The following is a 24,329-nucleotide window of genomic DNA, read 5'->3' on the forward strand; positions in this document are numbered from 1 at the left end:
TGCAGGCATAAATGGGAACATTACAGGACTCAGATTAGGCAGTTCATGTGGTCAAAATATATTTAGAAGCAGCACTGATTAGATTAAGTCAGCAATAAGAAGGAACAGAGGAAGACTTAAAGCAAGGACCAGGAGAAGATCAAGTATCCAGCTTAGCCACATGAAGTCTGAGCTGGTGAATGGGCATGCCTAAAAACATGCAAGGAGGACAGACTGTGATTACAGACAAGAAAACAAATCAGTCTTTTCCTGAGGAACTCATCAGCTTAAATGAAACAAAAACTGATACAGAAGAGTGAGTAATTTGAAGGAATACTGCTATATTTGATTTTTCAGAAGTCATTTTCAAACAACTGCGTACCAGACAAAGCTGACTTACAAGTGTGTTTTAAAATGTTATTCATATAACTTGTTACACAATTGAAGAAGAACCAGCACTAAAGTTTCAATACAGGAGGTATTTCTTTACCTTTTACTTGAATTGGCTCTTTAAGGAAAGACTGCTTTTGACCTGCATTGCTTGTATCTTGTCCTGCAAAATAAAAATAAAGCTTGCTGTAAATATGGCAGTACCTACTTTTTATTTTTAGTAAAGAGATTGGTTAACATAACAAAATAAGTCTTAATATTGCTTTCCATCCTGACAATAAAACCCCATTTTTGCTAGATTTCCAACATTTAAAACTCTCAAAAGACAGAAATGGTAAAAAAATTAACAACAAAATAAGAGATTTGATACAGTGTTGATCAATAAGAGCACCAACTTGCAACGTACTTCAGAAAGTAATCTGAATTTTCAAAAAATATTTTAACAGTATACTTATAGTTTAGAGCAAGCTTTAGGCAAAATTTTATATTAGTAAATATAATGAATTCTATATAGTTTACATCAACCAAGTCTCATAGAGCTTTCAAGCTGCAATTCAATTTTAAGGAACTGAAGCTTTTTCACTTACAAAAAGCTAGTTTATTAAAACACAGAATATTTAAACTAAAATCCAGAATGCTTGTGTCACAAGCTGGAGCTAGAATGAAAACAAAGTATTTTAACTGGTTTTGAAATTTGAGGATATGACTCAACAAAAAGCCAATAAAATGTAATTTACAGTACCGTTAATCTAATCTTTGGAAAATAATTAATTCCAGTAATTTCAGTGTGATTTCTTCAGAATCAGCAATAGTAATTGAAAACACAGACAAATATTACATCCTTATCTCACAGATCTCGACTTAGCTTTCAGAACAAAAACCTTATGATTCTAACATGTCAAACCAACATACCCACTCTTTTATGCCCTTACATCCCTAACTTTGGAGATTTGCAACACATCTGCAGTCATTAACAAAATTAAAACTGACCTCGTTGAAAGTAACATATAAAAAAAGACTTTTCAAGCAAGTTAGTGTTAATTAATGAGATACTCCTAGCTTAACGTGCTACCCAAATTACTCAAAGGTCAGATATTCTTGAAGCTTGGACTACGTAACTATCTTTTCACCAGGCAATTAGTTATTGCCCTAACAGCAACTGAGGACTAAGGCTAATAACAATCCAAGTTTACCTTCTTGGAAGAATAACACTTACAAATGTATAAAGCTGGTCTTATTACACAACATATAAGGCTGGACCATACAAAATTTGCATTCCTAAAACAGTCATCCCTATCAGTTATTGTTTGACTTGAAAACAGAAGTAAAAAACCCTTTGCTGTTCCTTTTCCTTCTTTTCTTACCTAGTTTAAAACACCAGGCAGACAATCAATATTTATGATAAAAACTTCAGCTAAGATTGCTTAACAAAAACTGAGTAGTAGGTTATTTTTCAGAAACTCTGTGTGCAACCATTTATGTCATTAAAAGAAATATGATCAAAACTGTTTAACAAAAGATTGGGTTATAGGAATTCAGGGGAGCGGAGGAGGCCCAAAAATACCAAGATTTACATCTATGCACAGAGACCATATCAATTACCCTTTCAAAGTTTACTACCTAATTGGACAAAATCACAGTGTATCAGTGAGAAGAAAAAAAAATACAGTATATTTCAGTTCACAACTACTGCTTTTTAGACAAGCAGGGGTTGATATGACAGAACTTTCAAGATGAATGCATTAATATTTTCAATATCACATTAACAGGAAAAGCATTTCCCAGGTTTACTGATAAACAGATAGAAGTGCAAAAGAGATCCGTTATTTACTAAATATTTAAGTTACGGGAAAATTATGGGAATCTTTACAAGTATTGTATTACCTCTTCAGAATTCTACCAAAATATGCTTTTTTAAATAAACAGTAGTATTATGTCCGTAATGCATAAGAACGTTCTATCCACTAGACCCCAGAAAACACCCCCGATACGAGGTGTGCATATAACAAGCAGCATTCCAAAACAAACTTTAAAGCAGTTATTCATCCACGCACAATATCTCTAGGCTGCAGCTTCATATACACTCGCACACGCCAGCCCCCACTCTCAACAAAAGCTGAGTGTTCCACAGTTCCACTCTCAGCCGACTGTGACTCAAGGCCACGTTGCCACAGAGGGCAGCGTCTCTCCTCCAGCCACGTTAGAGACAGCAAGCAGGAGCAGCTCACTGACCCATCCTACCTCTGCCCCAGCTCTGCAAAACAAGAAAACAGTGAATTTTTCACAAAACAGGCCTAAACATCATTAACGCCAGCACGAGAGAGGGAGTCATCAGACAGGGGTGGGAGAAGGTGGGAACATCCCTTCTGATGACAGTTAACAATCAACTTAAGGCAATCATGAAAGCAATACTGCTGGACTACATTCACATGTCCCATTTTAACACCAGTAGCTGCTCATTAAGAACCCAGAAAATACCAAGAGCTACAACTGGCTCTACCGTATTCAGGTAGACATTCTTCTGCAAGAATCTCGCCCTCTGGTAACCATCTTCAGCTCAAGACTTTCTAAGAAACATAAATGGTATTATACTCTTCTAAAATCCAATCACAGACTTAAGAAACAATACCTGATTGTTCCACTTACAACAACATTGAAGATCCACTTTTGTACTTTCAAACATCAGAAAAGTAATACTCTTAGTTGGCTACAGTTACTACTTTTTAAAGACTGCTGCAAGCCTCAGGAATTTACAAGTTACTAAAGAAAAAATGAATACCTGCTAATCTGACAATGAAGATTTTCTTCAGTAGACCACTAAGTTTTAGACAAAAGCATACAGAAAGAGAGCTTTCATATTAAAAAGCATTTGTTATCTCTTAAGCAAAGTAGCCTTCCAAACATACCTGTGCAGCCCTACACTTAATAAGCAGAAAAAAAACCAGAGGATGCTACGATGGAGGAAAGACAAGACAGTTCTGAACTTCACAAGTACCTAACTAGCACAAGATTGACAATCAAACTGAACAGCAAGGCAGGCCAGGTTATGCCCATCATATCAAGTGTTTAACACCAATGTTGCAGTTCTGAAAACTGTCAGATTTGAAAGCTCTAGCAGATGAAACAGCTCAACTCTCCTTAGCAGTCATCTATAGCTTGACCTGGAGAAGTCACAGTGCTCAGTATTCACACTCGTTCAATCTTTATCACTAGTTCATTTCACACAACAAACCTGAAATACTACAACAAAAAGAATTAAAGCAAGCAAAGTGGTAAAAGACAAGTAATACCTTCCATTTCTCATCCCTTAAGTTACCTAGTCCCTTCTGACATCCACATTTAATCACATTCGAAGTGGTGATGATAAATCTAAACTTAAATCCTTTAAATACTGGAATGACCAAGAAATAAATTTCAGCATTCCTCCCTGCTTCGGCATTTGAAACTTATATATAGATACCCACAAGCAACAAATACTAAGAATTCTACAACCATAACGTCACGCAATTGGAGAAAAAAAAAGTTATCAATTGTTAAACAGCAAAAGTTTTTACATTTATATAAATGCTCTTTATTTTAGCTTAGTACTACCTGTTCCAACTTTACGCTGGGTTTCTTCAGGGTTTGATCCATTTGCGTCTTCTGATCCAAGATTTTTTTTCTGACCATTGGAGGTATAAACTCTCACTTGACTCATCAACTGCACAGGCAGACGATTGCATGGTAGAATATAAGACAAACTCCCACTTTTTGTTGAAGCTTGCCATCCTAAGAGGGGGAGGAAAAAAAGATGTTTCAGGCAACCATTTCTGGAAGAAAAAAAAAGGGGGGGGAGGGCTGGAGGAAAGGTTATCCAGCTGTATCAGCATCAGCTATGGAAATGTAGCTTTTAAATACTGATCTATGCTTATTTTACCCATGTTTTGGAATTACAAAATGGAAGTACATAGCATGCTTTCACTGCCTCCCTTCAAACATCCACTTTTAAAGTTCATTCTAACGTTAGGGGGTTTTCCCGTACAATCCAGTATACACTATTTCTAAAGACCCCTAGATGATCCTAATGTTTTGTTTTGTTTAAAAAAAAAAAAAAAGAGCGAGAGAAAAGATAAAAAGATATTTGATAAGATAGACTTACTGACACAGTAAGTCCCATTCTAGTCATACTGCATCAAAATCTTTAAAAAAAAAGTGTTGACAAAAGAACTAATATAGACCACTATAAAACTATTAGCCAGTGTTGCCACTTCATTTCACTCTATGTACACGCTGTACAAACCACAGCTTACCAATTAAGAAAAATTGAACTGTGTACATTACACATCAAGAGCGACTTGCTACAGAAATTATGTAGAAAAGCACACAACATTGTACAAAACATTTTATACAAAAGAATCTTAATTTTTGCAACATTAGCAACAATGAAATTACCAGATAAATACATAAAAAGCCTATTGAGAAATCACCCTGGGTAGGCAAAAGACTAGCCAAAAGCAGAGTTGCATGCAGTACAGGCCAACCTGTATTAGGCGGCACAAACACTTCTGTAGGGAGGGCATATACCTCTTCCAACCAGAAATGCAACAAGCAGACTGTTTCAGAAAGCACTCATTAAAAGAATGCATAAATGTAAAAAAAAAAAAAAAAAAAAAAAATTAAGCAGTCCTGGTAAATCAAGTCACATGAGGCATGACTAACCACATATGAATAACGCACCTCTCAACAAAACAATAATTCTTTATAAAACTGCTTATTCCACAGAAATTTCAACAGCTTTCCTTCTATTTTAGTCTTCTACAGAACAGAAGCACCTGCACGTGTGCACGCACCAGTCTGAACCTTAGAGGAAAACTTCACCAAAACCAAGTCAGATAAGCTCTTATTGCCTACTAGTTACTGCTAATGCGACAAAAGCCCAGAAAAGTCAACTCGACACAGCTCAGTGAACTCGCTGATTGCGGCTCACAAAAGACTACAATAAATACACAGCACAACACGAGCAGTGTTGTTTCCCAAGCTTTGGTGATACTGGAGCCGTTGAAAAAGAGAAATTTTATCAGCACGTTTAGAGGACGTTTTTCCTATTAATTCACATATACGCAGGAAACCATTAAGGAAATAGACTATTTGCTGCAATTCAGCCAGGAGCGATAACATGAAGAGGGACAAAACCACTCAGAATTTAAATTTCAAGGGATCTGTGGCCTAAAGCAAAAGCCAGGGCTCACTCCTCAGGCCAACACAAACCCCGAAAGGCTGTTCTTTTTATATCATTACCGCAAACTCCAACACGGGCGTGACGTACCGGTTTTCCGCAGGGCTGGGCTGACAGGGCAGCCGCCCTACGTGCGGGAACACCCGCGACAAGGCACCGCAGAACACGGCTCGCCTGCCCGGGCAGCTACGACCTGAACATCTCCCTCTTCCGAGCCGATGCTCGGCTGGCAGCCTGCGCTCTCCGGCGGCTCCCGGCCCGCAGCGGCCCCGCAGCGGGGGCAGCGCCAGCGCCGCCGGAGGAACGTCCCTCCCCGCCCGGCGCCGGCCGCCTGCGAGCGCCGGTACGCGCTCCTCCGCACGCGAGCACGTAGCTCGATTACACCTTCCTCCGGGACTCGACCGGGGAGGGGGGGGGGGGGGTTCCCGGCAGGGCCCCGGGCCTTGACGGACTCACCGTGGCAGCTGCGGGGGAGCGGCGCCGCCTGGCACCGCAGGTACAGGCGGTAGAGGCCGCGGCAGCCCCGCCGCTGGGCGGCCAGGGCCGGCATCATGGCGGCGACCCCACGCGGAGCGCAGCCGCTCCCCGCCGCACGCCAGCGGCCGGGCGGCGATTCGCATGGGAGAACCGCTGCGCGGCTGCGGCGCGGCCCCGCGGCTCCCGGGCGGCAGCGGCAGCCGGCAGGCCGGCGGGGGGCGGCGCGGCGGCACCCGGATGTGCGGAGGGGCCTCGCTGATTCACCCGCCCCTCCCGTGCGCTTGCGCGGAGCGGACAGCGGGGCGCGCCGTGGTGCCGCCTCAGCGGCCCAGCGCGGCAGAGGCGGGGCGGGGCGGCCCCGCGCCGGGCCGGCGGTTGAGCCCGGCTCGGCCGTGGCTGCGCCCGGAGTGCGCGTCGGGAGCGCGTCCTGCTCGGCAGCTGCTCGTTCACTGCTGATCTGCAGTCGGAGAGTTGTGATGTCTCCTTGAACCCGTCTCGGCTGTGACAGCTCCGTCCTCTGGCTCAGGACCACGAGTATCATTAGCTCCCCCTGGCATCACATTATACACTTTTTTTATAAAAAAGCATTTGGGCGGTTTTAAGTTTTTCCAGAATAGCTTTGATACCAGTTTACATGACTCTGGCTTCCTTGTCTTCGTTTGCACACTGTGAAGAACACGGGAGCTCGCCAGAAGTAAACTTGGCAGGGAATTCGGATAATTAACGTACCTGATAATCCACAAAGCATTTGCTCACTGAGGAGAATAATTACAGCGCCTGTCCTTAACATAGCCAATTAGATTTTGAGCAAGGTTTGCTGGCACGTAACTTCTTTACCAGCCAGCTAGGGATTAGCGTCGCCAATACAAGTTTTCCTAGAAGCCCAACGCAGGCAGATTAAAGTAAATCATCTTCCCAGTAGTCAGATCACAGCCATACCAGGTGAATCAGGAGCACTGCAACAGATGCTGTGCCATTAAGTACCAGATGTACAGCAATGAAGTACTAGATTCACTGCAAGTTGTAAAGTAGCAAAGGTGAGGTCAATTCACCAATTTTAGTTGGGGTCTAACATGCAACTGATGTATGTTTTGCTAGCTGCTTGTTATTTTCTCTACGTAAAGACATTTGAAAGAATATAGACATTCTTGAAACATTTGTAATTCCTGAAGAGTCTCTGCTATACTCTAGAAGAGGTGCTAACTGTTGCATTACTTCTAAAAATACTTTTATTTAGGTTTATCTTTTGCTATCCAAAACCAAATGGAATTACTAAACTATTTCATATTCTTTTATCCAGCTGAATAACTGACTTTGCCTTGTCTGGTTGTGTTGTTGCAAATATGAAACAGGAAGGAAAATAAAAAAGCTAGAATACCATATGCAGATTAATAGATACTACTGGTGTGGCTGTCAACCAGGACTTTCATGATCCAGGGCTCAGCATGAACCTTTCTTTTGATAAACACTGCAACCCAGGGAAGGAGACTAAGAACAAGCAAAAGAGCATCAATAAGAGTGTGGGATAGCCAAGTACATAAAGCAACTGATAATGAATTGCCATGCCCCATGGCATGTTGCTGCATCGTCCCAAGACAAAAATGTCAAATCCTTAGTTATGAGCATCACAAACATTAGTTATCAATCACTAGCAATGAATGGAGAAACACCCTAAATTATAGGGAAGTGTTTATGTATTTCAGCACACCCAATCCATATTAAACAACCTTTTGCCTACGTCAAAGACTTCTACAGATAACCATAGCAAACAGGCGAGATTTTGTTTCTCATTGAGTGGTGACATTTTCCTCCAACATAGCTGGAATTGTATCCTAAGGTTTAATTTTGAGCAGCAGCTATTCAGTAGCTATTCTAAGTCCATGTTTCATGAAATCAAGCCAGTTAAAGAAAAAAAAAAAAGTAAAAATCATTCAAGTTGCTAAACTCTGACCTGATAAAAATTATTATTTATACAGGTGATGCCTGTATAGAGGCTTCTGTGCCACCTGGACCTCTGGCAAGGGGACAAGAGGTTCCTAATGTACCTTTTGCATGAAGATCTTAATACGTTGCTCGTAAGGAGGAGGCTGGCTTCTCTATTAGGGTCATCTTCTCATACATCCTTTTGCAAAAACTCTATAACTTTGTTGTATAAAGCATATTACCTTGCCAGTAAAAACTTACAAGGTTAAGTTGCTTTACCAGGTCTTCAGGAAGAAGAGGGACCGTGGGGGTACAACCTTTTAGGATCTGACTGGATTACTCGAGCTACAACAGTATATCATGATGGAATTCCCTAATGTTACCACCTAGCAGGAAATCAGTGATATGTGAAGGGTAATACACAGTGAAGGATTTTAGAATTCTTTATATGAAAAAATGATGTAATATAAAGCCAATTTGAATATTTTTGAATCTGAAGTTCATTCCAGATTTCAAGTTCACACAGTGGAGGAGACTCCCAATGTCCCCAGACCAGCAACAAGAGCTGAGGTAATGACTTATAGTTTAAATTACTCTTTGGGATTCACAAAACATCCTGCCTTGTGTGTCTTTCATGCAGCATAGGAAGGTTTTTAAAAGGGACTGTTTTGATTTTGTACCTTTTATGATCCTACACATATGTTAACACAAAGCAAATACATACTGATAGTTAAAACAAAAGTATGAATACATGAAGTGTCCAGTGATCCCAAACAGCCTTTAAGTTTTTCAGGTGAAATGTTTAAAATAACAGGAGAAAATATTTCATATGGCAGGCATGTACATGACCAAAGCACAAAATGGTAAATCTACAGAAGTCTGTGTAACACCACTCTGAGTCACGTAGATCTGTAAAGTTATTTCATGGTCACTGGGCCAAAGACCAACATAAACTCAAAGTTAGTATCTTTCATTTCCAGCACGTGGGTGTTCATAGTTGCAAACCAGCCACTAGAGGTCACTGGAATAGAGAGCCACTGGAATAAAATTAGCACCTGGAAAATGCAATTTCATTTCAATTCATCAAATCATATCGTCAAATTCCCAGTCTTTGAATAAGGAAAAAGAATTCTTAAGGTTAGCAGCACATATCTTCATCCTAAAGCAGAAAGCTAGTTTAAAATTCTTACAAACAATATTAGGTACATAACATATTGAAACAACTGCTCTTATCTCTACAATAACATGCAGACATGCATAGGAACACAGGACTGGAGGAAGCTTCCTGCATCACCAGGTCTAGCTTCCTGCTACTCCATCTGTCATATGTTCTCCTACATGAACAAATCAAGGACCAGCTTAAAAACGACTTAATACTTTAGCTTGCAAGAAAAAAAATATTACAAGAATATGAACTAAACTTGACTAGTACTTTTGAAGTGTATAAAGGTAGGACATTAGAAGCATCAATGCACTGCAAGAATCTTTTCTAAAAACTATTTTCCTTACAAATGCGTAACATTCTGAAAAGAGAGGAGGCTGGCAGAGGGAAGGAACAGGCTTTATGATTAAAAAGTATATTAACATATCCAAATGGAAAAAAAAACCCACCCCAAACCTTCAAAATACTACATTTTGTCATTTATCTACTGCTGTAAGTATACGTATACACCATCGATCCACAGCACATGTACACTGATGCAACCAGATGTCTTGCTTACCTCTGCCCCAGGGTGATGTTAAAAAAATTGTGAGAATTAAATACGTAAATAGAACCAGTGGATGCTCTACAAATGCACACTCAACTAATGCTTGGTGCTGCAACTGTAGTTTCTAAGGTTTCAATATTTCTCTGTATTATACAGTTACACAACTGATAAAACACCAGTGGAGAATTCAGAAAGTCAACTTCAGATTTCCATCTGCCATTAAAAAAAAAAAACCCACACGCAAAAAACCCACAAACCACCACCACTTCCTAATAATGGCTTTGATTTAAACTTTATCACTCAAAGGAATCACAATGATTTTCATTGTACTTTAGTAAGAACCTAACTGAAGTTGCTATAGCAGAAAGTATGTTGGAAGGGATTGCAATAGGCAAGTATCTGTCATCTGAAAACAGTTTGGTCAGATTTTGTAGATTAAAAAATTAAATCCAAAAATGTCAAAATGCTAAGTTACAAATATCATGTTCTATGTGTCTTTGCAGACAGAAACAAACATACATGAGGACAAAACCCCATGCATACAGGATATCTTTTTTTAGATTGTCAATATAAAAATGTAACAAAAAAACATGGAAAGATAAAAGCCTAAAAAAAACACCCCAAAAAAAAGGCACCCAGTAGCAATGTAGACCATTGTGTTTATTTATCAACTTTTCCACTACAGGAAGTTCAAACATAACAGACAAGAACACATAATTGCACTGCAGCTGTTTTCCATTTTAAGTAAACCAAGATCAGGCTGTCAGCTCTTGTACAACATGTCAGCATATGAACATGCTATTCTGAAAGTATTTTAATAGAGACTAAGTTCGAAATAATTTACAGCTAGAAGACTTAAGTACTATCCAGAGGATACTGATAGATAAAACCATGAATGGTGAATTGGGGTTTGTGAATGCAAGAGCACCCAGTAGGATTTCCGTACATCTTTTTATCACATAGAGCTCAACTCCTATGCATTCTTGTTGTTTTTCTCTCCATTGTTCTTCCATCTCCTTCTATTACATTTCTACCTTTGTGAAAACGATAGTTGACATTGTCTTAACCTTTGCAGATAATCTAGCCCTGCATCTTTATAGTTTCTGATTTTCAGCTTAATTTTCCTGTGAAATCTCAACCAACTGATGCACCATCTTCATCCAACATACTCTTACTCTTCACACCAGCAAAGGTGCATGAGTGAACACTCTCAGGAAAACACACCGCAAATGAAAACACTATGATCTGCACTTGTTCTCAAGGAAACTAGATTCCTCACCCCAGGCAGGAGTCTGGACCGCTGCAACACTTCACTCACCTCACAAGCCTGATACCATGGTCAGGCACATGGAGACTGGGATAAAAAGAGATGAACTCAAATTAATCATTGCTTTCTTTTAAGAGCAAAGGCATTCATGGCTCCTCAGAATACAGTCCACACTACTGCTTCTACAAAACTGCAGCTGTGTGGTGGTGGCTCACTGTGGTAGAATAAAGCCCATCTAGTTGGCACTGGGGTTGAGCAGAAGCCAGCTATTTAATGTGCCAGCACAAATGAGCTAAGCCTGGCCCACAAGAGAGTAACACAGGGTCACGTTATTAACAGCACTGGTTTACAATTTTGCTTACTAGCTGCAAACTGAATTATTACTATTATACTGATATAAATGTTAAGTAACGAAGCACTAGCTACAACTTATTTTCAGTTCAGCAGTGACACTTATTTAGGCAGTAGGATGTAATCATAGAAAGCAACCTATTTTAAGATTAAAGGGACAGGACTCCTGTGAAAATACAAGCGTACAGTCAACTTTCTCTATTAATACCTGCACTGAAAATGTGGCAGTAAACTGAGCAAGTAGGTACATTTTTTCACAGGAATTGGTGTTAGCTGCGTCAGGTGTAAAGCAGAATGGCTCCAGTGACTTAAAGACAGGGATCAGCTTGCTTTGGCTTTGATATACAGCTTAATCTTCCTTTTTCTCTGGAAAAAGCAAATGAGAAGTTGCAGCAGCCACTGCATCCTACACTGTTATAAACACACATTAAAAAAAAACCCAACACACACATAACAAACCAAACACACATCTAGAACACTTAACATTGAAAACTGTTTGTCACTAACTCAAACTCGGAGATTTGAACTTAACAAGTGCTGTTACGCAACACAACATTGGTAATATTTTAAATACAGAAAAAAATACACAATTTGATTTCAAGAACATCAACAAAACCATAGCTATATCAATACAGAAAACAATTTGTTTAGAAATAAATATTTGACATACAAAGCACATACAGTGAAAAAGGGTCACAATAAATTACAAATGGAGATACCTGCTAGTTCACTGAGAAAAGCCCTTGGTATTTCCAATTTCATACCATCAAATTTATCATTCTTGCTGATTTAAGCACAGCACTAAACAAATATGGATCCCAGTGCTTTCTTTCACAGGTACTGGCAGGGATAATTTACTGCAGTGATGCAATTTGAAAATCAGTAGGGACCAGTAAATTGCTGCATAAAAGAAAGAGCGAATGAGGTGCTTTTTCCTTAGTGTCAGCAGCCTGTGATTATTATGTTTATTAGATTTTCTTGAAAGGGCTTCACATTTTCTCAAATATGCAGGAGAACTGTATTTCCCCTCTGAGCCCTTGCATTAGCATTTTGTGCCTCAGTCCTTGAATACAAGTAAAAGATGAATTTTTCCAATTCATTTTAGAAGTTTGTACCATCTGGATGGCACAAAACTAAGCAATGAAACTCCCTTACCTGCACAATATCTGCTATTATCACAGAGCAAGCTTCTGCAGAAAAGTTAATAAGTTGACATTTTAGAAAAAGGTATTTTTGAATCCACATTTAAGATTAAATTACATTATCCATACTGATAATGCATTTTTGAAATAAAGGATTGCTTAAGGTTCTGTCCTTAGAAGGCAATTTAAAACAGCAAGGCCTGATTCTTCCTATGATTTTAAGAAAATTATAGCATAAGAAAAGTTACAGTACAGAGATACACTAACCAATTTCAGTATAGTTTAACCAATTTCAGTATAGTTTAACCACAAATACTTGCACTGCAACAACTAAAAAATTATAGACAATTACAACAGATCAGCATACCCTTCTAACATCTAGTATGTAAATGCTTGCAATCTTATTCTGTTGCATTATTTCTCCTCACCAGAAAGATGACAATACCAGGGCCCATATCTAGGCTCTTGCATGCGGGAATCAGTTTTTGACACTACTTTAAAAGAATGTTCTGTTCTGGCTGAATGGTCTTTGCTATCCTTAATTTGAGCACCATGAGGCACAGTACTTTTTGAAATTGTTTAAGCAGCAGATAGTATCATTTTGGAAACAGGACCACAAGGTCATATATGGCGTAGAAACAAATCACAGTTCCTCCTGAACACTTGTCCAACTTTTTTTTTTTTTTTTTAAATATTTCCTCCTTTGCCAGGGCTCTTACATCATCTCAGGCAAATCAGTCTTCCGTGCTGTCTGTAATCAGGTTTCCATTCCTGTCTGTTAAATGGGCAAGAACTGCACTTCCTTAATTAACAAGGGATCTGTACAGCAAATCTCACAATACTGGTGCCTAACAATAAAGAGTTCCAAGACAGACTGTACAAAACAACCACGTATCTTGTTTGTTTGGACAGTACTATCACATATATAGTTAGCAGCTCGGAAACTGTTAAAACAAATAGTGGCTCATGATTACATAAAAGAAAAAAATCCTTAAAATGTGTAACACGATATTAACAGATACTGCTCCCCTTGAACATCCATCAAAGGAGGGAACAAAACATAAAACTGACAGCACAAAAATGACAATAAAATATAAAATTAAAATATAATAAAAGAAAGGATGGATGCATTAGTAAACTACTTTGTATGTAAGAAATCCCGACTGGCATAAGCTGCTCCAACAGACCAAATGTGTCCTGATATTTCATTTATCTACAGCTGAAAACAGAAGAGTCTCACACTGGATCTACAGCAAGCCTGAGCACAGGAAGGGGTAGGTCTACCCATAGAATCTATGCAACAGCTTACGAAAGCCAAGACGATAAAAACAATCATGGGTGTGATTTACACCAGTGGAAGCAGTTACCACATTAGGTAGACAACCTTTCAGCAACACAAAAAAAAATCCTCTGCTTTACATTTGAGGTTGGCAGGCATTTTATGATCAGCTGCAAAATTCCTCTACTACCACAGACTTCTGTTGCAGCCTCTGCATCACAGCACAGCAGCATGAACATACAGTTCTTTTCACCAGAAAAATTTCAACCTATCAGGACACAACCAGCATTTCATGCATTTAATTGAACCGTTAGTATACAAGCGGTCACAAACAGTGGGAAGGAAGCAGGCACAACAGTGTTTTTGCCAGCATTGAGTAAACTTCATGGTGTTATCACTTAGGCAGCCTAAAGGCTACAGTAAAAATCATAGTTGATGCAGAGTGCAGGTCAGTTGCTAGACTTAATTTGCTTGGAAGTTCTTCTTATCCCATTGTTCCATGTTTTCTTGGCATATTAAAGAGGTAAGTTTTACCAGGCCACAAGTAAAATCCAGGTCTCGCTTGTCAAGCAATTCCTTGCAAATCCAAGAATATACTACTAGCCAAATCAAATCCCATTTATGAAAGATATTCCTCCTCTTGATCCTTTTTTAAGGCTTTTTCTAGTTAGAAAGAGTTCACAAGAAATCAAGTATCCACATAAGCTCTGCTTCATGGCACTGTCTTCCAACTCTCTACTTACTGCAATCTCATTCATTTATTCCTTCAATCCTCTCATCCACTCATAGAGTTGGATCTCAAGACTTAGCATCCTTCAGTTAGTTTCAACCTGATACCTGGTATATCCAATTTAGACTCCTCTCTAATTTAATAACAGCATGCAATTACAGGAACAGTAGACTGCACCATAACAGCAGTTTTAGACCACAAAAATTTGCTCAGAGGTAACACGTTCTTTTGCTTATATTAATTACAAGAGTATTTCTTTGCCTTCCACTCCCAGTATGGGGGACAAACTTAGATGACCAAATTAATTTTTAAATCACAGTGGTGCAAAGAGCTGAACAGAGTCTGATGTCACAACTCGGAAAAATATACGGCATAACAAAAAAGAGCGTCTAGAACAGTGCTGAAGAATTGAAATGGCGGTAAGTAGGCCTAGATTTCTGCTCTGATTAGATACCTCTGTTGCAGTTCTCATTCTTGGGCTAAATTTTGAAGGAAAGAGTCATAAATTTTTGCACTTTAGAAGGCAAAAATTCTCTATAAAATAATTGAGAAATACACGGGACCTTATGTCCCAATTCAGAAATAGCACTGGGAATATAAGAACATGCACACATACACACGGGACAGCATTCTGCTCAACTTCCAGGTGCAAGCATCAGTATGTTCTGTTAGTGAGAAAATAAGCTTGAAGAGCCTAGCAAATTACATTTAACACTTCTTTTATTGCAGTAGAAATTTTAGTTTTTATAAAATCCTCAAATTACAGGATATGCATATAGTGAATCTCATGGCAAGTCTTTAGCAGCTGTAGAGCATTACTGCATGCAGTTGCTTCTGCAGTGTGCAAGTGTTCTATAAATAGCTAATCATGTTCAGAGAGCAAGACAAGTAGTCAAAGAATATCACATTCAATTACCGACTAGTTCATCAGTACCAAGAGGTTGAGCAAAAAATAAGTTCATAAATACAGGCTATGATCTAACGAACTAATACAGCTGGGAAAGTATGAATGATATCCACATCACAACAAGATAACTCAATAGTTACAGGAAAATACTTTGCTTCAAGACTGTTTTCAGAAGTGTTTCACATTAAGATTTCTCTGACCAAGGAAGAATAGTTAAGTACAGTGCTATAGGCCTTACAAAAGGCCAGGGAAACCCATTTACTTTATGCAATTAGAATACTAACATTAACTACAGAAGACTAGGCAAATACTTTGCCTTGAATTTACGGAAAGCAGTTGTGTTCAGACAGATAATATTCTTTTTCCATAACCTATCTTTCAGCTGCTGGGCAAATACATAATCAGCACTCAATTTAATATTAATTTCTGTAGTAATTACACTGGCTCCAGATCAGTCATCAGACGGATTTATGCTAAAAAAATCCTACACCCATTTGTTTCAGGAGCTGCCTAAACAGGTGCAATCCCTTATGCAAATTTACCATCACAATGAGTCTCAGAAACTGTAAGAACAATTTATATAGAGCTAGCTACAGATTAATTTTCTAAAAAGCTGGCATGCTTGGATTATTGCAGTCTCACATTTGTGTAGAAACAAGAACAAATTTGCAATGATTCTGCAAAAGTTACTTAGTTTACATTGATTAGTTCACTTGAGAGATGGTTAAAAGTTTAAGCATTGCATTTTTGTCTGAAAAGCCCACAGGTCAGCAATTCAGCTTGGTAAAACATCTTGTTAGGACAAGAAAACTGCACAGTTTTCTGCTATCAGTGTTGATATTTCTTCCAACAACATGAAGACTATTTCACAAGGTAGAAACTTGGAAGAGTTCTTTTTAAGTACTGCAAACAGAAATAGCCTCTCCTTCAGAAAAGGTGTTAACTATGTCAGCTTGATAGATTTTAATCTCTTTTGTGAAATTCAATGTGGGCCATATTTTTTACATTGAATATAGTAATTTAGGAAAAATGGTTCTACAGATACATCTAATACGCAGAAGAACACTGTCCAAAGCATATTGCATAGGTATGCATACCAGCTGCTATCCACTGGAGACATCCTGCAGTATGTATAGATCCAACTAACAAGCCTATTGAGCACAGGCTTCTCAAAGTTTTAATCAACCTCAAACAGTCCTTGATTCCTAAAAATCGATTCTGTGTGACCGGGCATGTTTTGGATAGTACACGGCTACTCTTTTTCACCAATTACCAATACAGCACAGTAATTTTAAGTTTCCATGACTTACTTTTGATATGCTAAACTTCATATTATCTCCAAGAAAAGCATATACACATTTTTATACAGCCTAGAGTGAGATTGGTGTAAAACCAGGATTTTATAACCATCAGCAGAAGTACCAGCTGCTCATAATGTTCACAAAACACAAGGGCCTGAAATCTGGCTATGCAACAGTTGGTGCCAATCTGCTTATAAAAGAAATGCTGCTGAGGCATAGTCTTCTTACAAAAACAGGGCACGAGGGCTTCATTATTAAGTGTTCAACAACAATCCTCAGCTCAGTGAAGAGAGTCCTGAAAATCAGATTTAAAGAGAGTTTTAAAATCCTACAGCATTTATCAGAAGTATAATCTAAATCTATCTTTCATTCACTTCTTTTCTCAACACCCCCCACAAACTCTAGCTAGCAAGTTCTTTAGATCAACTCAGTGTTGCAGTATCTTGCAAGAGCTTCAGAATTCTTATCCTTTAAACATTAACATTTTAATTAACTTCAGTTCAGCAGCTTGCAAGGTAAGGACAGATATAAAAACAGCAGAAAAAAAATCTACCTTCAAGAAAAACAAGCAAACAAAAAACCCCCAAGCCCTAAAAAAAGAGTAATGCTCTATCAGAAATGGTGTAAGGAGTTGGGAGGCAATTGTGTGTTTGCACTGCTTCTTGACAGAATGCAAGAACCCTGCACTCTAGAAGCAACACTTAGAAGACGGACATGAGAAATAAAACCCACACCACCAGTTTCCCTTAAAAGCACATAAATGCCAGAACATCTTGGATAAAGTAGTTCTATTGAAAGTTAGTTTTAATATTGCAAAACTTTAATTATTTTAGGTACCAAAGTAGTAAAGTGCCTTTGTAGATTGTTGTTGTTGTTAAAAAAATATCCATGTACTAAGATGGAGCAACTGATTTCTTACAAAATGGTAAGGAATAGGAGGCAATTAAGTTTATGATTCTCAGACCTGTCTTTGCATACGATGGCAGCCAAAGCCACTTACTTGGTACTTTAGCAAAACATTTTCTAATCAAGTAGTGATCATACTGGAAAGTTCACAAAATCTTACCCTATGCAATGCTTGTAATAAGAAAAGTTCTGAGAAAGCACTGACCTGAGCAAATCCTCATAGAAATATTTATGATTTCAAAGTTTAAAGCCATAGTACTGGCTTGACCAACTTTCAAACTAAATCGAGAAGGCTCTATTTCAATTACAATTAACCTGACTTACGAATTTAACTAAAGGAAGTAATGAACATGTTTAAGATCATCCACAGATTTTTTTTTCTGTCAACATCACACAAGTTCGTAAGTGCCTGTTCACATATAGACTTAGCCTCAGACAGGCCTGGAATCTAAAATAAGAATATCTTTCTGCTAAATGGTCACAGGACAATTAAAAGACTTTCCTCTCCCAAAGCATAGTTTTAATTACATAAGCATGTTCTGAAACCTCCCATTCAAGATGGCATGTTTCAGAAAAGTTCAGTTACATGAAATAAACGTAACCTTAAACCACCTAGTTGGGGGTTTTTTTAGCATCCAGGTGTATTCCACATTCTATAATTACCATTTGCAAATTTAGTATTGTAAGTTATGCATTCATTTTAGAAGGAAAAATTTCGGAACACCTAACACTATGCAGTTAAACGTTAACTTCCAAAATCAACTTCGTGCTTACCGACAGTATGGATTTCGCCGAGAGGAGTAGCGTAATGTGAGAAATCTATAGTAAATGAATGGCTGGAGCAGACTACCTTGCCCACTGAAAGAGAATAGATAAGTAGAACTTAATACTCACAAAAAAGAAAAAAAAAAAAGAAAAAAATCAGGACTTTTCCTAATAAAAGCAATCAAACTCCTTAGGATCAAAAAGGCTACATTGGAGTCACATTGGTTCAGATAATCTACATGTGACAAGAAAAAGTACACAAACATACACTTAGGAAAGCAGAAACTTACATTATAGAATAAAAGTGTTCAATGAAGCAGTTTTAAAAGTGCTGTTCTTGTATAGATTTTATAAAGTTTTTTTATATATCTCATTTCTGGCGGCGGACAAAGAATTACAGAAAAGATGGTGGGTGCCTGTTCAGTATTAAGAAAAAGCTTGCAGGCCAAGCACAGAAATTGGCTGACAAACAGTCCAGTTACAGTGACCTTTTTCAGCTCTCATCATAGCACTTTGAATACCTGGGCCACATTTCTAGTATCTTTTGCAAAACTTCCCAGAACACACTGGACACTACTATAGATGTATTGAGATATCAATGCCAAGCCAATATTTGACTATTTCAATTACACTGAAATTAGGTTTTGATGCTTAACAAAACTGCTGTTTCACATGAAAGTGCTGTAAAATAGTGAAAGGGTAGCATAGAAGCCATACAGCAAAGCACAGAAATACCATGAATAATTTCAATGACTGAAGTTTCTTTATATAACACAATATTTAAAAGTTCTATTTGAAGTTGAACATCACAGTCCCAGTAACTACAGCACATTCAAGCATAAGCGATATCTTTACCCAGAAGAAAAAACGAAGTGAAAAGTGAACTACAGGAGGAAATCTTGCACCTGTACAGTATTTACAAGCATTTAATATGCTAGGACAGTTTGAAGAACAAATTCTCACAATTGCCACATTTAACCGTTACACAATTTTAAAATTTAGCATATGATCTTTTATGAGCTTCATTATCTACTACATGATATATCAAAAGTAGCAACACTTTTCATACTAAATTCTCCAGAGATAGAAAAAAAAAAAGTTACCCTAAAGAGTTTTAAGCACTTCAAGGTTTCAGATATTGGATACAGAGAGTATCTGTCAGTTGGTAAGTGGCCTTAAATGAAATGGAATCCTTCAGGGCTGAAGCATTTAAGTGTTCTGCTGACATATTAAAGACAAATTACGTATTCTGTCAACTTCCACGAAGATAAAGCCTCCCTTCTGCTGCCTGGGAGACCACTCAAGACAAACATTCTTACTATGCTACAACTTGTATAGAACAAAGGGCATAACCTACTCCTGCTTGCACACTTTTAGCAGAATGAAATATAATGCCACTTAAATTTATGGAATCTAATAGTCAAAAATAAGAGTTCACTTTCAATTCTATTACATCAACCTAAATGAACAATGTAGGAGAACATGAGTTACAGGCCTGAAAAGCTTTGATTTGACCCAACAATGTTACCCATGCTATGACAGGGAAGCGTTTTTTGTGCTTAGTTATCTCAGAATGAATGCTTTTTGACTTCATGATGCACCAACTTGAGTTAAATTTATTTGATTTCTAGATTTCTCCAAGTTCAAGCCTCAGTCAGTCAGAACCATACAAATGGAGATCTATGACCCACAGAGAACTCAATTACAAAAAGTAATCCCATGTAGCAAGTTTCCAATTCTGAAAATATTTATGGTAATTCTTACCTGAAGAGCATAAAGACTGTAGCTGGCATCAGGAAAATTTCATTGCAAGCAATGAATTTTAGAATATTCTGTTGATTAGCATTCAGTTTCTCTAAAAGATTTCTCAGAAAGGGCAAACTATTTGAACCCCGTGCCTTTAAAGAAGAAAAAAAGATTGCTAGAAAAACATACAAGTTAAATCTACCTTCTCCAGCACAAAGAAATAAAAATACTAACAATGATATTAAACTCATTTAAGCATTTTAAGACTAAGTCATTTAAAGGCGTGGAGATCAGTAACTCAAAGAAAACTACTGGAAGCTTGGAACTCCGTAATTACATAGAGTTCAATTAAAATCATGAGGTGCTGCAGTTTCCTCCCACACCCTTTTTGGTTCAACAGCACAGAGAAGGCCACGAGCCTTATTCTGCCCACTAGGAGGAAGCACCTATGGCAGCAAGACAGTCCGGTTAGGAATACCAAAGGTTGGACTTGCATGAAGCTGCACAAGGCAGTTCATTGAGCAGCAAGTCCAACGGCAAGTATTTTCCTTGCTAGCCTGTATTTTGTAATTTTACTATTGAAACAGAGCAATCAATTTCACAGGCTATGGTTTAGCTTGAAAGCGTGTCTTAAGTTTCAGCTTCACTGCTACACAGCTTTTCCTTCCTTCAAAGAACAGCATTTGAAGAGAAAGAATTTGTGTCAACTCCAACATAGCATTAAGTCATAACAGAAGGGGGAAAAAAAACAAACCACCAACCTAAAAAAAGACTTCTCAGGTTCTCTGTGCTGAAATTCCATACTACAACATCACTTTAACTCCTCCAGCGTAGCTAAAGGAAACCATAGCTGCAACTCAAACCTGTTTATAAACCCCAAGAATACCAACAGTATTAATTGTGTCAAAAATCATATCATACTTACATCAAGAACCTTCTTCGTATATGTGGCAGCATGAAGCAAAGAGAACAGCAGAACTGGAAAAATACTCACTGAAGCAAGCGATAAGGAAAATTATAGGCTCCACAAGTGCTTCATTTCTCCGTGATGTTAACACACAAGTAACAGCTTGATGGCTTTTTGCAAGAGGTTGGCTGAAATTACTTATGCTGTATTAAAATATGTATATGTCTAACATCTGTATTTATAGCTCTTCACTTCTTACACCTCTTTGCTATGCATTTTTATTAACTTCAAAGTGTGCGCGTACGTAGGTATGCAAAAGTACAACATACACCATTACACACCAGTGCATTTCTGCTGGAATGCATTCTTTCTGCATGAAAGACGTGTGAGGTTACTACTTAAGGTCTACCAAATACATGTAGTAATAATACTTTTAATTAGAGATGCTACAAAATGCATTTCTTTACCAAAGAACATGCAGTTGCCAGCCATTCAGATTTGAGAGAGCAAGAACATAGCCATGCCTCTGCCAGAAACATTTTAAGAGTAGGATATTAAGCATATATACAAAGTGGCACAAAAGAAAGTTGTTACACATCGCCTTTGACAAGACACAGGACCAAGACTCTTTTTGCAGACTTTATCTGTTTAATAACTTATCTCAAAAGCTACTACTGTCCTACTCACAGTGAGGAGTCATATATAAACTCAGTACTGGTAGTAAATGAAAGTTACCAACTTGTCAAAGTATCACTTGAGGCTGGTCATAAAATCCACTGAAGTCTCGGGTAAAGAAAACCTAAGTACACAGAGACTGCAATGCACTATAGAGGTGATTAACCTGAGTATGGATCAATCAACATAAGCCTCTCCTATTTTACACAGAATATGCTCTATGAATAGCAAACATATTCTAGTTTAAACTAGTTTTTCAACCCATGGCACAGGTGGTGAGAAGAATCAAGTTTTTAACATATTTAAAAACATCACCAGGGTGACCAAAGCAAAGGATACTTGTAACAGGGTAGGAATTCACAAAGATAAGTGAGTACAACAGGTAGTGGCAGCTGTCCTCCAGCAAAGCCTGGGCCAGAAACGCCCTGCTAAGCTGGAAGTGCGGTAGCCTTTGGTGTAGTCGGAGGGCACTAGTAAGAGCATTAGCCAGCAAGGCACGCTGATAAAAGCTCGCTGCTTCATGCAACCTGCAAATCATCAGAGGAGACGTTACCATATGAACCAAGCCCCTGCTCAGAAGTCTTCCACCCTTGAGAATTGCATCACAATTGCACAATACCTGGAGTATTTCTATTCTCATACACAAGCAGTATTACCAAAATACAACTCAAAAACTGGTAACACCAACTTACTGCAGGTACCAAAGGTAAACCAACTCAATATATGACCATAACCACACATAAAAACACACATTTGCCAGTACTTTGCAGTTATTCAACACATTTTTCCAAACGTGTCTACAAACATTTCAAACCAATCTAAAATGGATAAACTGTTCTTACAGAAATCACCCAAGTGGGCTGAATAACAAAAATTTACCCTAACATGGAAAACAACTCTTTGAAAAGGGAGTGTAGCTATTTTGCAAATATTCAATGCTATTTTACAAAATTACAATACATACCCCAGAAGAGGCAGGACAAATAAAGCTGAGCAGTAAACTGTGAACAAGCGGGAAATCCACATTGCTGTCTCCAACTTGTTAGCCATCAGAAATTGCTACATCAGAGGAAGAAAAGAAAAAAGCCAACCCCCACAGAAGTTGATATCTTAATATTTGAATACAATGAACATTCTTCTGTTCTATATTAAACTGCAAGTCTTTCTCCAACCTTGAACAGAATCAAATCATAGCTCGAGGCAAAGAGCATCTTTTTCATCTGTATAAAACTTGACTCATACAATGTTACTAACCAGATCACAAACAGCTTGGCTGTCTCAGAATCAAAAGGCTCCTTTGTACGTCGCAATAAAACACAGTAGTAAGATCTTGTGTGGAGGTAGCTTTTCTGAACAAACCAACCTCACAAGACGGCCAGCTTCCAAAATGCATCATGCAAGGTCTGACTTCTGTATCTATTCCTTCAAGTTTTCTTTTAAAATACACTTCACACACCTAAGGTTAAATCACATTTCTTATGAAGGGGGAAAACAGAAGGGGTCTGGGAGATTTAGCATAGCTACATCATAAGGAAAGTAACACCGTTTTGGCCTACATATTCTTGGCCTAAAGAAAAAAAAAAAAAAAAAAAAAGCAAAACTTTTAACGGTAATCTAGCAGCTCTCCATAACCACAGTTCTCTTCACACCTGATGCAGTCTCGGTACCAGAATGGCTCTAACATCACACGCTTTTAGCCATTAGGTGCCTAAGAGTCAAAACATCAGCTCCCTTTCACCTGAAAGAGCTCAAGATGTTTTTCCGAATTTGAACCAGCTTTCGAATACCGCACTTTTCCTCCACGTTCCTAGACCCTTTTTATGAAAGCGACCAGAAATTAACCTAACCTGAAAGCGTCTTCATATCATCATCTTCTGACTTACGTAATATAACCACAGACACATGGTTGCTGCCGCACGGAAATAGTTCTGATTGAGGCACTTCCCAGAACGGCGGCGCAGCAGCAACACGTTTTCCATCAAGAAGTGGAAGGGCCGCTTCCCCCCCAGGGCGAGCAGCGCACGGGGCGCCCGCGCTGCCCAGGAAGCACCGTGGCCGGCCCAGGACCCTCACGCTCCCCCCGCAAGAGCCGGGCCGGCGCCGCGGCCTGCTGTCCCCCGCACAGCCGCGCCGCTCCTTACCACCGCTCCGCCGCCGGCCCCGCCTTGCATGGGCCCGTTCTGCGTGGAGTCCGCCATGGCCGCACCTGCGGGGAGAGAAGCGCCTCAGCAGGGACACGGGCGACCACCCCCCGAGCCCGAACTCCCGGCCCGGCCGCCCGCGACCCACCGCAAGCGCCACAAATGGCCAAGCACCACGCACCGCCGCGCTCCCCGCATCCGGCCGGGCGTCACTTCCTGCGGCCGCGGGGCCTGCCGGGCAATGTAGGCGACGTGACGCTTCCGGCGGCCCCAGGCGGCGTCACAGGGCCTTGTCGGGGGCGGGCGTGGGGCTGCCGCTGCCGGCGGACACGCGTGGGCCGGAGGACACAGCGGGCCCGGCCACCGCTCCTCAGTGGGGTCTACATAGGGGTTCTTCTGTGTTGTGACAGCGTCAAGGCTCACTTCGGCGCCTGTCTGGGGCGCGTTTGCTCACCGAGGGCCGGGCAGGCTTTGCAGAGCCATTTACCGAGACACAGACTTAAGAATCATAAGGTCCGA

General features: G+C 39.3%; 2 protein-coding genes across 3 annotated transcripts in view; both read right to left on the bottom strand.

Annotated features, from left to right (window-relative positions):
• SLC30A9 (solute carrier family 30 member 9) overlaps nucleotides 1–6,269 on the bottom strand; it is a 43,126-nt gene extending 36,857 nt beyond the window's left edge. Inside the window, exons 1-3 of the mRNA XM_065634941.1 lie at nucleotides 6,041–6,269; nucleotides 3,961–4,137; nucleotides 470–532 (exon numbers count right to left, since the gene is read on the bottom strand). Of these exons, the coding sequence (XP_065491013.1) occupies nucleotides 470–532; nucleotides 3,961–4,137; nucleotides 6,041–6,137 (337 nt within the window). The 5' untranslated portion in view covers nucleotides 6,138–6,269. The remainder of the gene's footprint in view (nucleotides 1–469; nucleotides 533–3,960; nucleotides 4,138–6,040) is intronic.
• Nucleotides 6,270–11,851: 5,582 nt separating this feature from the next.
• On the bottom strand, nucleotides 11,852–24,029 carry TMEM33 (transmembrane protein 33). Of its 2 annotated transcripts, none has more exons than XM_065634942.1 (8): nucleotides 23,959–24,029; nucleotides 23,811–23,875; nucleotides 22,634–22,728; nucleotides 22,009–22,196; nucleotides 21,013–21,080; nucleotides 20,106–20,239; nucleotides 18,351–18,434; nucleotides 11,852–16,965 (listed from the first exon to the last, which is right to left on the bottom strand). In XM_065634942.1, the coding sequence occupies exons 2-8, from the start codon at nucleotides 23,865–23,867 to the stop codon at nucleotides 16,836–16,838; spliced, it is 756 nt and encodes a 251-aa protein (XP_065491014.1). In that variant the 5' UTR covers nucleotides 23,868–23,875; nucleotides 23,959–24,029; the 3' UTR covers nucleotides 11,852–16,835. The 2 variants fall into 2 exon arrangements, with proteins under 2 accessions (XP_065491014.1, XP_065491015.1); XM_065634943.1 differs by having other exon boundaries at nucleotides 23,992–24,019.
• Nucleotides 24,030–24,329: the final 300 nt, after the last annotated feature.

This window comes from Caloenas nicobarica, chromosome 4, assembly GCF_036013445.1.
Source record: "Caloenas nicobarica isolate bCalNic1 chromosome 4, bCalNic1.hap1, whole genome shotgun sequence".
In the NCBI taxonomy this organism is placed as follows: Eukaryota; Metazoa; Chordata; class Aves; order Columbiformes; family Columbidae; genus Caloenas; species Caloenas nicobarica.

Coding starts and splice junctions, on each gene's coding strand:
- TMEM33 (XM_065634942.1), bottom strand. CDS start 23,867: ATGGCGGACTCCACGCAGAACGGGCCCATGCAAGGCGGGGCCGGCGGC. Junction 22,197..22,633: donor TTTGTCCTGCCTCTTCTGGG/GTATGTATTGTA, acceptor GATGATTTGCAG/GTTGCATGAAGCAGCGAGCT. Junction 16,966..18,350: donor CGGCGAAATCCATACTGTCG/GTAAGCACGAAG, acceptor TCTGATTTTCAG/GACTCTCTTCACTGAGCTGA.